The sequence below is a fragment of the Protomyctophum bolini genome (assembly GCF_963924005.1).
Source record: "Protomyctophum bolini genome assembly, chromosome: 15".
Lineage (NCBI taxonomy): Eukaryota > Metazoa > Chordata > Actinopteri > Myctophiformes > Myctophidae > Protomyctophum > Protomyctophum bolini.
Genome location: NC_137876.1, coordinates 24,299,253 through 24,314,127, shown reverse-complemented (window position 1 = coordinate 24,314,127; position 14,875 = coordinate 24,299,253). Strand labels below are relative to the sequence as shown.

Sequence of the window (14,875 nt, the reverse complement as noted above, 5' to 3'; positions counted from 1 at the left end):
CGTTAATAGTTTATAATTTGCAGATACGTTTACGAGGCACCCTCCCTGAGAGGAGTTCTTTGAGAGGCCAGAAAGGTCAATTACTCGGTGGTCAGCCACGGGCCACATCTCTCTTACGTTTGCCCCTCATTTTCTTCCCCTTGTTCTGTCTTTCTGTGTCACTCATGGCCACCGACCACCGACGGCTCGGTCAGACTGAGTGACTGTGAGTGGGTCAGGGAGGGGAAAGAGGAGTTCCATTGTGTGGAATTTGCTGCAGTCAGGCTTTGTGAGGCGCTGGGTCTCTCTGCAAGCATTATGGAATGCAAAGCCCAGAAATCCCCAAAGCTTTGCTCATTTGCACTGGGGAGATTGGGCCGAAGATAGTTGTTGAAAGGAACCCCACTGCAGGCCCCTTGTCTTCCTGTGGCTCTGTGACGCGGAGGCCAGCTGGTGAATGTCGGTGTTCAAGATTGCCTTTCACATTTTGATCCTGATAAGTTGTGTTCCTGAATGATGGGAGTCCATAGGTTGTTGGAATTCACAGATTGACCTACTTCATCAGCAAGCGTGACCATGACAACTCTGTAAACTCTATGGAAGACCGGTGAGGAGAACTGGACCACATAGCCCAAACATACTGTAACCCTTAATTACACAGTGGGGGTTGAGTAATGAGCCTTTTTACAGCTGCAGATAGGATCTTTATGACACTTGGGAATTTGGGATAAATGCTAAAAGGACATCTCACAAGGCTTTTAGTTTTAACCACTAACCACAGAGTCCCCATTAATTTTATTCTACAAACATAAGATGATCTGCAAGCTCATGGCACGTTTTGTAACGCGGTAGTGTGTAATTTGTAGATCAGATCTGGCTATGTGAAGGCAAAAAGTTTTGTTGTGTAGATGGAAATACTAGTGGACCTAGTATAGAGCCCATGTTCTTTGTAGTAACTAAAACGTTCACTGTCATTCTAAACAATTGGGAACCTGGTCGATTTTTGTGTGATACTCGTTCGACTCTCATCCGTGCGTGCATCACTATTCACTGGTAGTGATTATGACAACAAGGCTATGCCTATTTTTTTTTAAATATATATATATATATACTCCTTTTGTAGTTAAAGTTGCGATGGCCCTCTGTCCCAGCCGTACTTATCTGCGAAGAGAAAAGTCTAGTCGGGCCGGAACATCCGTCAGATGTATTTCCCCCAAATAGATACGATATCTTTCGACCATTCACAACACTTGTTTCATTCACGGAGGATGTAAACAAATTTGTAAAGAGCGGGGCTTCCTCCAAAATCCTGCTATTTCCGTCGATACAGTCGACTCTACAGCGTAGGTCTTGCCCAGCGCATACCATTCCCATTCGGTCAGCTTGATGGGATTTTGATAGTCTCTACGCTGCACACTGGCGCTCCCCCTGTCAACAAACCCATCCGTGTCCTTGCCCTCCTGGATGACTATTGCAACGATCGACCGCAGCCATGTTTGGAGATCCAGATCCACTGTTCTTCTTCCGGGAAACCGAGCAGGGAGCCAGCCATGTTCTTGTTTAACTAAGAATGACTCACGAAAACGCCTGAGAGTCCTTGGCATGTGTCACACGGCCAAACAGTCCCCTGAGAGAGAGAGAGAGAGAGAGAGAGAGAGAAAGAGAGAGAGAGAGAGATCACACATGGCACTCAGATGCTAGCTAGAACAGGACAGACGGCTCATGCAAGAATTCACTGATACTTCTGCAAAGAAGAAACTAGAGTTTACATTTGTACAATTTAGGCTCATTTGACAGTGAGCCCAAATTGTTATTATTATTATTATTATATTTCTTAATAAACAGAGTCTGCATTTCTTCGTGCAATGTGCATTATAATCACACCGAACGGCTGAGGCAACCATTCAAGGCATAATGGATAATGAACCCCCACCTGCTCTCCTGGAGCAGGTGAGCAGGTTCAGTATCTTGCTCAGGAGGAGTTGGAAATGGAACCGGGGATCTCTCGCTTCCCAGACAGACACTGTGCCCCCTGAGCCAGTGGTATCAGCCGACTGGTTTCTTATCGTTCCGGCCATTTGCTCGATGGAATTTCCCGTGTGGAATCGTTAAGAGAACACAGTGCTGTATCCTGTTCCCAAGTAGTGTAATGGACATTGTCCTGCTGTGTCGGGTCCCTTGTGCATGTTTGAAAACTACTGTATGTCTGTCTGGAAGATCTGGAGCCCTCTTACCACATTCACTTCATAACCCACTGAACCCCGGCCTGGGCCGTGGCATAACGGTCCAGGCACCTTGGCTGGTAATCCAGTCTGGCAGGTTCGACTCCCGATCCCGGTGGCCTTTACGGCATGTCACCCCCCACCTCTCTCCCCATTTCCTGTCAGCCTACTGTCTATCCTTCCATAAAATATAATATAACAAACCCTGCTAAACCCACATTTTATTCCATTGTCTTTCCCTGCTAAACACGCTAAACCCGACATTTGTTTTATATGTTTAATTCGCCGTTGTTTGATGAATATTATAAAAATACGGCTTTGTCGCCGTTGACGCGTTATGATGACATAACCGGAAATCAACCTACAGTATAACTGGCTTGCAAGGGCTTCTGGGAAACTGAGTCCAATGCAAAGTGAACGAGGGTGTATAGACAATCTTAGCTCGCTTTGCTCTTTGTCTGTGAGTCGGATTGCAGAAGTGGCTCATGTGTCTGCTCAATAACAAACCGTGGGACTATTTTCAGCCCAATTCTCCTCATAAGGAGGTAGATTTACGACGCATTGACTCCTCAACGTAACTTCTTATAATGACTAGTTCGGCAATTTAATAGGGTCCCTATTCTGGGCAAGTCATAATCAAGTCAATATTCCGGGAAAAAAGCAGGACCGTCCAAGTATTTAGTCCCCTGGCTGGATTAATGAGGTGTAAATCTATAAAGGCGATACAACCTTCCCAGATGACCTCACAAGGCGATACAACCTCCCCAGATGACCTCACAAGGCGATACAACCTCCCCAGATGACCTCACAAGGCGACACAACCTCCCCAGATGACCTCACAAGGCGATACAACCTCCCCAGATGACCTCACAAGGCGATACAACCTCCCCAGATGACCTCACAAGGCGATACAAGATGAACACTCTGGTGCAAGCAGAGGTTCAGTCGGGAGCTGGCTCTGTTGTTCAAGTGAAGTAAGACGACTTCAAGCACCTTCAGTCAGTCGTCAAGCATGTAGGAAAGTCATTAGCAGAGCTGTTGTTGACAGACAGGAGACAGACACACACGCACGCACACACACACACGCACACGCACTTGCACTCACACACGGACACTTATCATTCATGATGTCTCATTATGTCAGATGTCAGTCCTTTTGTGTTCATCCACAGCTGACAAAGCTATCCGTGCAGTAGGCCCTCCATAGTGACGATGCAGTTGAGTATAGCTTCGCTTTTGGCCAGAAAAGCGGTATCCGTGCAATTATGTTTAACACGAGGACTATTCCAAAATCCAAAGTGTGGGCCTGTAAACTATTAGGGATGAACTTTGTGGGAGAGCTGGATGCAGAGCGACGTGACCCATCCGTCTCATGTCAGTGCCACCGTGGCAAGGTTAATATTGTTGGAGACTCGTTGACCCGATAAGCAGTGCTAATCCAGGCACACAGCTGTGTTGTCCCTGCACCAGCCCAGCCCACTCTCTGGGCCCGTTCATCTCAGACATGCTGTCTAACCCATTCTGACCTGAGATCGGATTCTAAAAATGTCTTCTACATCCTGACAGTTTTCTGAAAAAGCTATTTCTATGTCGCTATGACACTCACAACTGTAACCACTTAAAGGGGTATTTCACTTTAAAACACTTCTGTCTACTTGGGCTTTTGTGTGCACCCCAGACAATAATTAATATACTAATACTACAATATTAGTAATAGGAACCAGGGACGTCCCTGGTTACTAATATTTGTCCATCTAATGTGTGAGGGGGCAGGGCCGTGTTTGTTTTTTACAATTATTTGACTTATTGGTGACTGTCACCAAGGATATGTGACTTAATGCTTTTAGTTTAATTCTTTACATAAAAGAGCTGTGTCTGATAATAGAAATAACGTCAATATCTAAATCTTGAATTAAGCAATGACATTGTCATTTTAATCCCTATACTCAGTTGACTGAATATATTCACAAAAGAATGCAGATCTACTATACAAGCTCACCCCACTATATATAATATGGTTATTGGGCTATTCTGTCATTGTACAATCCTGCTCAGTTTGGCACACAGTACTACAAATTACAGTCCTACCCTGTTGTATGGGTGGATTGATGGTATAAGTTAATTTGTTTTCAAGCAGAATTCAAGTGAAATCAAACCCCCTGTTTTTGAGTGGTGCGAACACTCCAAGGAACAGCAATGTCCTTGTGTCCGTGTTCACCTATGTGTCGTTCACCTATGTGACGTTAATGAGCACCAGTATGTACCAATAGGGGCCAGTAGGGAAGCTGTAGTACTGCACTGTTGCCTGCTAATGAGAGAGAGAGAGAGAGAGAGAGAGAGGAGGGGGGGGGGGAGTTGCACCACTCGGTTCACAAGGGTGTGATTTTATGATGGTTTCTTTCATTACTCTGTAACACTTTTGTGTTGTTTTGTTGCCTTCTGTCTAGGTGAGAACAGGAAATAAACTGTTGGGAGTTACGTATCTATTCTGCACGACTGTTTTGATTTGCGTTTTGCTGGCATGGCGCCGTCTGAGCACAGCATTCACATTCAGTGAGCTAACGGAGTTAGTCCGTATATAGTTCCGGAGCACACAGCATGGAATGTTCGTCAGTCTGCGCGCCGACTTTGTTTCTGGCGACAAAACCTCGACAACCTCCGGGAATTGTTGAATGAAGCCTTTGCTGAGGAATCTTGAACGAATGTGCCAATAGAGCTAGCAAGTCGTCTGCTGGCGCACAGCCATGCCTGTTACTGGTTCTTTCCTGTGGCGTGATTCATTCTCTTCCCAAGCAGTCTGTCACTAGCTGATGACAAACCATGTTGGAACAGCTGATTTTGGACTATAGAGTCATTTACTCCCTGGGAGTGCTGCTTCTTCCCCAGAAGTGCTTACCACAAAATCTACTTTGCTTACCAGTGCAGATCATTTAATTAGGTTTTGTCCTTAAATCTATTTACACTGACGAGAACATCGTGTAAATAACCACAGTCAAGTTCAATGCCATTTTACCATGACCTTATTTAGCCTATACCTCTACTACAGAGGGGAAAATGTCTTCAGCGCAAACTGCAAGAGGCACACACGCACGCACACACACACAGAGCTTAGCCCGGATAAACACATTAGAGTCAAACATTTCAGTTAACAAAGTTGTCACACACGGCAATCAATAGTGTGGGTCTGGGTAGTGGGTAGGCAGTGTGCTGCGAATAACCTTTTGGACCAGTTGTTTTGGACCCACCTGGCAACCATATCCGATGTCTTTGTATAACATGCAATCATAGCCATAATCATTCCCAATTATCACTTTCCAAAATACGTGTGGACACGCTTTCAGTCAGTATATGTTTCTCTGCAACAATACTGTGAAGGCAAAGAATATAATATCATACCCTTTATCATTAAGATTACTATCCCCCTTTTAGCATATCGTCTCTGTCATACAGTATGTCCTAAACCTACTTTTCAGTTCAAATAAAAAAACGGCAAAAAAGAAGCAGATCTACTAGCTAAACAAAAATGCATTGCTTCGTGCCGCGTTTAGAGCTTGTGGATCTGCTACTTTTGGTGCTTTTGTGTGACTATGGAGATGAGAGGTTTCTTTCTGCCCGACACCGATATCCATATAGATGCACGCACACACACACACACACACACACACACACACACACACACACACACACACACATCTTTACCTTCATATCTGTACTTTAGTGAGGTGCTGCCTGAACCAGCATGTGCAGTATAGGCTGAACCCTCCTCCTCCTCCCCCTGTCTCCCTCCGTGCCGTGTCGGACCCCTCCCTCCAGGAAATGGAGGCAGGTATTATACTGTGCGGGTACGACAGCGCCTGCCTCTGCACGCCCTGGCAGTGCACCGACGCTGCTCCCCTGACACGGTGCACACTGCCTTCACAAACGGGCATTCCTTTTTTTTATATATATATATTTGTTCTTTTGGGGCTTTTGTGCCTTTTTTATTAATAGCACTGTGTAGACTGACAGGGAATGGGGATTAGATAGAGAGATATGCATGGGACTGAAACGCAGCAAGGCTCGTCGGGGTCTGGATTCGAACCTGACACGCTGTCAGGCTGCATTGCCCGGACCGCTACGCCAGCGGACGGGGCCAGAAACGCCTCTCCTCTCCCTCCCTACCGGCCGTCCACATCCCTGCATGGTGTGACATGGAATACACTCTCCCATTTCCCCATGTTGGTTCACGAGCTAGGGCAGCATGGCATTTAACCCCAGAGATATATTGAAACCCACATTTAGAACTCACCGATTTCAACTAAATTGATTTGTCTGATTAACCACTGTATTATATGTCATTGTGCAATGGTGGTGAACTATGAGGGTAGTGTAAAATGAATGTACATAAATGAAACTTGATAATCGTGAAGGGCCTTGCTTAAGCTTATTCGACCCAAATGCTAAATGTAATCTTGAGGACTTTATGTTGGTTTGAAGGCCACAGTAGCGTCTGAGCTTGTTTTTGATTCATGGTCAGATATAAAGTCATTTCCTCTTGAATGCTAACCTTAACGTGTCGCTTCGCGCCACATTTCGGGCTTGTAGATTTGCTACAGTACTTTTGATGCTTTTGTGTGACGCCGGAGTATGATCAAATAGGGCGTTTATTTCTGGAAAAAAACACAGAGATAAGATGTTTCTGCCCGCCGGCAACGATATTAAGAACCGTTACCTAATGGAATGTAAAGCTGTCACCTATACAGTGTTGCCAGAAGCAACAATATGTCTGTATACACAGGAAAACCCTCTGTGTGATTTGTATCTATTTCCAACTCCTGAGAGAGCACAAATGTAACCAAACGGACCCGTAAGGGTTTATATCTCTCTCTCAGAGATATAAACTAACTGTACAGTACTGTACAGTGTATACATAACCAGTGTGCACTGTGTTTAATGTCACATTTTAGTTGGAGGCTCCGTAATAAGTGTGTCGGTTTCAGGAAGGGTGTCTGCCACGGCCGCTGGCCTCCCCTCGCCGAGCCTCCGTATGAAGGGTGTCTGCCACGGCCGCTGGCCTCCCCTCGCCGAGCCTCCGTATGAAGGGTGTCTGCCACGGCCGCTGGCCTCCCCTCGCCGAGCCTCCGTATGAAGGGTGTCTGCCACGGCCGCTGGCCTCCCCTCGCCGAGCCTCCGTATGAAGGGTGTCTGCCACGGCCGCTGGCCTCCCCTCGCCGAGCCTCCGTATGAAGGGTGTCTGCCACGGCCGCTGGCCTCCCCTCGCCGAGCCTCCGTATGAAGGGTGTCTGCCACGGCCGCTGGCCTCCCCTCGCCGAGCCTCCGTATGAAGGGTGTCTGCCACGGCCGCTGGCCTCCCCTCGCCGAGCCTCCGTATGAAGGGTGTCTCACGGCCGCTGGCCTCCCCTCGCCGAGCCTCCGTATGAAGGGTGTCTGCCACGGCCGCTGGCCTCCCCTCGCCGAGCCTCCGTATGAAGGGTGTCTGCCACGGCCGCTGGCCTCCCCTCGCCGAGCCTCCGTATGAAAGGAAGTGAAACGCAGCGCTCCCCGTGATTGGATCCATATGCCACAGCTTTTACAGAGCGAGTGACCCCTAAACATTTCACTCGCTATGAAATCAGTTCACTTTGTTTGGCTCGGTTCCACTTTCTTCACAGAAACATGAGGAAGCAAAAGGAATGTATAGTTGGGTGTTTGGGGGCATTTCGTTTCGCTTTCTTTTTTAATACATTTTTCGAGGGGCGCTCTATATACAGTTTTTTGTCCTTAACTCGTGTCACATTTGCCATTGACAATGAAAGGAGAATTTACGTCATATATGTGGACGAGCAAATCGGCTTATCTAAACACAGTGCAACTGTTTTAATTCAGCTCTGGGCATATATATATATGCAATCACATAAATTCAGTTGTCATCTTACATGATTATGGGGAAAAGATGAGTTTTTTAAAAACAATGCATCATGGTTTAAAAGTTAAAATAAGTTGACAAATTAATGAATGAAAAAGTACGACGACAAGAGCGCCCCTCACTTCACACGGGTGTGATTATTTTTTGGCTCCAGTCCCTATTGTGCATGATGCAGTCACTAGGCAACATGAATACAGAGCTCATGGATATAAAAGGAGATGAATTAGATCTGCATGCTCGGGATTGATTTCACTGACTGCACACAGGCGGCTGTCAAACATTGCCAATGTTGAGGGAGCAAAGATGGCGAAATGATATGTCTTTTTTTTATTATGTTTATCCACCCACTCAGATCCCACACAATAATTTAGGGAAATCAAAATGATGTTCGTCACAACTCGTTGACAGCCTTGCGTAATCAACGAAGGATGTTTCTTTAGGTGGGGCACTGGGCAGTATTGTCCAGTATTTGGGTTTTTTTATGGTCAGTGTGGGTCTGAAAAACGTTCTGCCACACAGTGCTGTCGGTTAGTGGGAGAGAAACGTTGCTGTGGAGCAGTGATTCCATTCTCTGGGTTCTTCTTTTAGGGGCGAACCCTTACGAGTCTGTAACTCTGACGGTATACAAATTCAACCAAAGGGACCCGACGGGGTCCATTTGGTTCCATTTGTATACTGTCAGATTTATACATTTAAACTGGGAAAGCATCCGTGTCAGTTCATGCTTTGCCTATTCAAAAAATAGCAGACATACAAGCTGAGCTTGAAGGATACAGACTTATAGCATGTTATGTAAACAGCATAAGTGCATTGTATGTAGTCATAGCACGTCATAGTACATAATGTATATCATAGTAGTATAGATGTATAGCTTATTTCATTATAGATATTCCACTGTTACTTTCTTAGCTTACGCATGTTTCATGATAAATGTTTTTATGTGATGTATTCCCCATGCTTTTTGTTCTTGCTTAATGTAAGTCGCTCTGGATTAAGAGCGTCTGCTAAATGCCTAAATTGTAAATTGTAAGGAAAAACGGGACAAGTCATTTAAGTTTCGTTTTTTTTAAAGCGGACATTTTTAACTCAAATCTTTGCTTCCCTGGAACAAAATGTTTTGTGATGGGGAGGCCGGCGGCCAAATAAAAAATACATTTTGGGGGTTCAGTGACATGAACAAGTTAATAGAAGCGCTGATGTGGCAACACTGTAGAGCCGGAGGGCTGATCCAGTAGTCGCCGGCTCTGCCCCAGTGCAGTGATAAAGCTATCCGCTCTGTGGCTCGGCTCCCTGATCTGTTTCCGTGGTAAAGAAGAAGCTTTCTCCACACTGCGGTGTCATGCCGGGTCAGATGCCGGTCAGCTCGTTACATTTTGTTTGTGGCTCATTGCACCAGTCGCCGTTTATCGAGGAGGAATTGACCATAGATGGTCCGCAGTTTCTGGTCTAGCGTGGCTGTTTACATGGTGGGCAGTCATTTAGGGAATTCCGCGGAGCAAAAGTCAGAGATAAAAGTTGTCTTAATGCAAAACAAACTCAGGCTTTTGGACTCTCTCGTATATGAATAGTTGGCTCCACTTATTTCTGTCTTTGTCTCTGTCTTGTGAAAACATGCATAAAGAATGGCATCGTTGAAAGTCAAATTAATTAAAACCTATTACCACTTAAACCCTATACTTTGTTGGAATCCCCCAGTCCCTCCTCTTTTTTTCCCAAACACCAAATAGCTTCGCCGGAAAATAGCCAATCTAGAAGCTCAAAACGTGTCGCAACACCACTAGCTACAAGATTGTAAATCATATTTTTTATTTTTTTCAGCTAATGTTCCCCCCCCCCCCCCAAAAAAAAAATGTAGTCTATAGGGTTCAAGTGACAGAGTCTCCGAAGCACACCTGTGTGTGTGGTCTGGTCAATGCCATTGCCTCATCGTGGGGTTAAGAATGCCCTTGCCAGGGCTTATCGCTGTATTATTCCAGACAAAGCTCGGACATTATCTTGTCAGCTGAGTCTCAAACAAGCCTATCAATTCATGACATGCTACTAAGTCATTTGCTGTTTGACTGAGTGATTAGTGTCATGTCAACAAGACATATTGTATGTCATCACGCAGGCTCTCTCGGTAAGAGTGATGCTAAAACCCGCTGACCGCCGCAAAGAGCCTCTTAATTGTTATCTTAAGGGTATAATTATTACATAAATGTACCTCCGTGATTAAAGCTTGATAAATATCATTCCTGCTAGATGAGTAATGTGTGCAATTATCACTCCTGATTATTACTGAATGAAGGCTGGACTGTATGGACAAAGGATTTGGTGTACTGTAACTAGTGCATGGTGGCAGTGGTTTGGGTAGGTGGAGCGGCTGCTGCTTGGTAATCTGCAGCTTCCCGGTTCGATGCCCGGCTCCCTCTGTGGTTCTCCCCCCACCTGTCACGATCCGTGACGTTTTCTGTTGTGCTTTTGTTTTGTAGTATTTTTGATCCCTTGGTTTCCTCTGTTGCTTTTGTTACCTGTGTTGTCTCACCACCTGTGATTATTAGTTTTCTCCACCTGTGTCTTGTTTGTCTCTCAGCCAATCCCTATGTTGATTTTGTTAGTTGTTCACCTGTGTCAGTCTTTGTATATATATATGTCCCAGTGTGTTTCAGTCCTTTGTCAGATCCTCAATGTAAGTCAGCGTGTTAATTCCTTGTATTCCGATTTCCTAGTACCTAGTAGTTTCCTAGTGTTTCTCCTTGTGTATTCTTGCTCCCTCGTGTATTTCATTCTACTATTAAAACCTCTTGCATTGTACTTAGCCTCCGTTTGTCTGTCCTGCACTTGGGTCCTATATCTCTCCTTGTCTCAAACCGTGACACCACCATGTGTCCTTGAGCAAGAAGCCGGTGCATAGTTTCCTCCGCCGTGGCGTGACGGTGTGTGTGTGTGTGTGTGTGTGTGACTGGGTGTGTGTGAATGGGCGAAAGCAATGCACGTTGCAACGCGCTTTGGATAAAGGTGCTACAGTAAATTCACCGTTTAGCATTTATAGCCCTTTGTTTTTCTCATGACTGAATCGGGGGTAGTCTACTGTTGAAAGTGATGATTTAAAGTTTAAACCATTACATGAAACTCAGACCGTTCATTCTTTGAAACTGTTCATTCTCTCCTCTTCCCCACAGAGACCTAAGGTTCAACAAAATCAAGGATTTACAGCCTGGTTCCTTCAGACGACTAAAAAACCTCAACACACTGTAAGTCTGCCTTCCCGGCTCCACCCCTATAGTAGACCTGGTGCCTCTGTACTTTTTCCTGAGTTTATGTACTTGCATCCTGCTGTAAAACACCAATCATTCTGGGCTCTGAAAGCTTGTCGTACATTATAATGTTCAAAGTTACAGCAAGACTCCGCTCTGAAAGGACCGGTCCCGTTGCCTTGAAATGACAAGCTAGAGCGATGGTTCACAACCTGTGAGTCTGGACCCCCATGGGGTCCTCAGGGCTCAGGTGATTGTGGGGTTAAAATGTTATTAAAAAAAGACCATTACTGCATCAAAAGTAATCAACAAACTATACTATAAAAACTGGTGGCCAAATTGGTCAAATAAGATAAGAAAGGCAAAAATTGTGAAACGAGAGCTGATCTACAAGCTTGCAGATCAGCTATCTTCACAATATCTATGTGGAACCGAGTGAAAATGCAACTCGACTCATACAATTCCAAGTGATTGTTGGGGGCAGGGGTTCCCCAGTTCAAATATGATAATTTGGGGGGTTCCCTAGATAAAATGTGATTATTTTGGGGGGTCCCTACTCCCTAGTTAAATTGTGATTATTTTGGGGGGTCCTTAGTTAAAATGTGATTATTTTGGTGGGTCCCTAGTTAAAATATGATTATTTTGGGGGTTCCCTAGTTAAAATGTGATTATTTTGGGGGGTCCACAGTTGACATTATTATTATTTTGGGGGTTCCCTATAGTTAAAATGTGATTATTTTGGGGGTTCCCTAGTTAAAATGTGATTATTTTGGGGGTTCCCTAGTTAAAATGTGATTATTTTGGGTGGGTCCACAGTTGACATTATTATTATTTTGGGGGTTCCCTATAGTTAAAATGTGATTATTTTGGGGGTTCCCTAGTTAAAATGTGATTATTTTGGGGGTCCTTAGTTAAAATGTGATTATTTTGGGGGTTCCCTAGTTAAAATGTGATTATTTTGGGGGGTCCACAGTTGACATTATTATTATTTTGGGGGTTCCCTATAGTTAAAATGTGATTATTTTGGGGGTTCCCTAGTTAAAATGTGATTATTTTGGGGGTTCCCTAGTTAAAATGTGATTATTTTGGGTGGGTCCACAGTTGACATTATTATTATTTTGGGGGTTCCCTATAGTTAAAATGTGATTATTTTGGGGGTTCCCTAGTTAAAATGTGATTATTTTGGGGGGTCCACAGTTGACATTATTATTATTTTGGGGGTTCCCTATAGTTAAAATGTGATTATTTTGGGGGGGCCTTAGTTAAAATGTGATTATTTTGGGGGGGGGGCTTAGTTAAAATGTGATTATTATTATTTTGGAGGTTCACTGCCTGAAAAGGTCACCACTGAGTAGGGATCGATTGCTATAAAGTACTGTTTGCAGTACAGTGCACACACTACAGTACAGTGCACACACTACAGTGCAGTGCACACACTACAGTGCAGTGCACACAGTACAGTGCAGTGCACACACTACAGTGCAGTGCACACACTACACTGCAGTGCACACACTACAGTACAGTGCACACACTGCAGTACAGTGCACACACTGCAGTACAGTGCACACAGTACAGTGCACACACTACAGTACAGTGCACACACTACAGTACAGTGCACACACTACAGTACAGTGCACACATTACAGTGCACACACTGCAGTGCACACACTACAGTACAGTGCACACACTGCAGTGCACACACTACAGTACAGTGCACACACTACAGTACAGAGTGCTGTTTGCAGTACAGTGCACACACTACAGTGCAGTGCACACACTGCAGTACAGTGCACACACTGCAGTACAGTGCACACACTGCAGTACAGTGCACACACTGCAGTACAGTGCACACACTACAGTACAGTGCACACATTACAGTGCACACACTGCAGTACACACACTACAGTACAGTGCACACACTGCAGTGCACAGTACAGTGCACACACTGCAGTGCACACACTACAGTACAGTGCACACACTACAGTACAGAGTGCTGTTTGCAGTACAGTGCACACACTACAGTGCAGTGCACACACTACAGTACAGAGTGCTGTTTGCAGTACAGTGCACACACTACAGTGCAGTGCACACACTACAGTACAGAGTGCTGTTTGCAGTACAGTGCACACACTACAGTGCAGTGCACACACTACAGTACAGAGTGCTGTTTGCAGTACAGTGCACACACTACAGTGCAGTGCACACACTACAGTACAGAGTGCTGTTTGCAGTACAGTGCACACACTACAGTGCAGTGCACACACTACAGTACAGAGTGCTGTTTGCAGTACAGTGCATACAGTGCAGTGCACACACTACAGTACAGTGCACACACTACAGTACAGTGCACACAGTACAGTGCACACACTACAGTACAGTGCACACACTGCAGTGCACACACTACAGTACAGTGCACACACTACAGTACAGAGTGCTGTTTGCAGTACAGTGCACACACTACAGTGCAGTGCACACACTACAGTACAGAGTGCTGTTTGCAGTACAGTGCACACACTACAGTGCAGTGCACACACTACAGTACAGAGTGCTGTTTGCAGTACAGTGCATACAGTGCAGTGCACACACTACAGTACAGTGCACACACTACAGTACAGTGCACACAGTACAGTGCACACACTACAGTACAGTGCACACAGTACAGTGCACACACTACAGTACAGTCCACATTCTAGCTCTGTTCCTGCTGCGGTTTCACACATGTAGGTCAGCTCATAATCTGACAGGAATTTATTTTTCCACTTCACTCAGTGACTGAGCCATATGTCAGGGTTACCACACGGGGCATCACTAAGCTAATAAAGCACAAAATAAATGTTCCTGTGGAGTATCGGCACTCCTTCTGGACAGAAACCTTTCGTTTTCACCTTCGGTTCCGCCTTAGAGACCACCACTGACACTTAACCCATTTAGGCCTGACGTCGAAAAAAAAATAGTCTTCTGAAATAGCAGACCTACAAGCTCGTAGCGAGCCACTCGGTGGCGCGCTACGAGCTAGTAGATCTGCTATTTTTAAATAGCTAAAGTACAACATAATGCTTAGTTAAAACACCAAAAGGGGTTCCCGCCCAAAATGGGTTAACACGACGATTCAATGCATGCGTCCAACTTGTCCAAATATTTGAAGCATATTGCCATACATAGAGTAAGGATCTCTAAAGTTCCTCAGGGCTTAATACTAGTCTTTTCTGTTATTGTGGGAAAAGCTTTTGCTGAAAACCTCACAACGCGTTGTATTGTAACTTTATTGTAAGCTTATTAATCTGCTATTTTCAGCAGAAGCATTCCCCACAATACCGAATATGCTGGGCTTTAAATACGGAAATACCGCGTAAGGTGCCCTCACAAAAACATGCAGTAATCCTGGTCTCTATACTGCCTCCACCTGGTCAGCCGGAGCGCCTGATGGAGGGGAAAGGGACTGATTGGAATAACGTGTTCCTTCCACGCAATACGTCCAACCGGGGATTGGGGAACCCCCCCCCCCCTGTCAGGTGAAAATAAGTAGCTTGGAC

General features: G+C 45.2%; 1 protein-coding gene across 3 annotated transcripts in view; it reads left to right on the top strand.

The window, feature by feature from the left end:
- The window catches only part of pxdn (peroxidasin), a 97,096-nt gene that overhangs the window by 5,075 nt on the left and 77,146 nt on the right, over window positions 1-14,875 (top strand). For all 3 annotated transcript variants that reach the window (XR_013965357.1, XM_080783217.1, XM_080783218.1), the window contains exon 2: window positions 11,268-11,339. Coding sequence is in view for 2 of the 3 variants with exons in the window: in XM_080783217.1 (XP_080639343.1) it covers window positions 11,268-11,339 (72 nt within the window). In the remaining variant the exon portion in view is untranslated. The remainder of the gene's footprint in view (window positions 1-11,267; window positions 11,340-14,875) is intronic.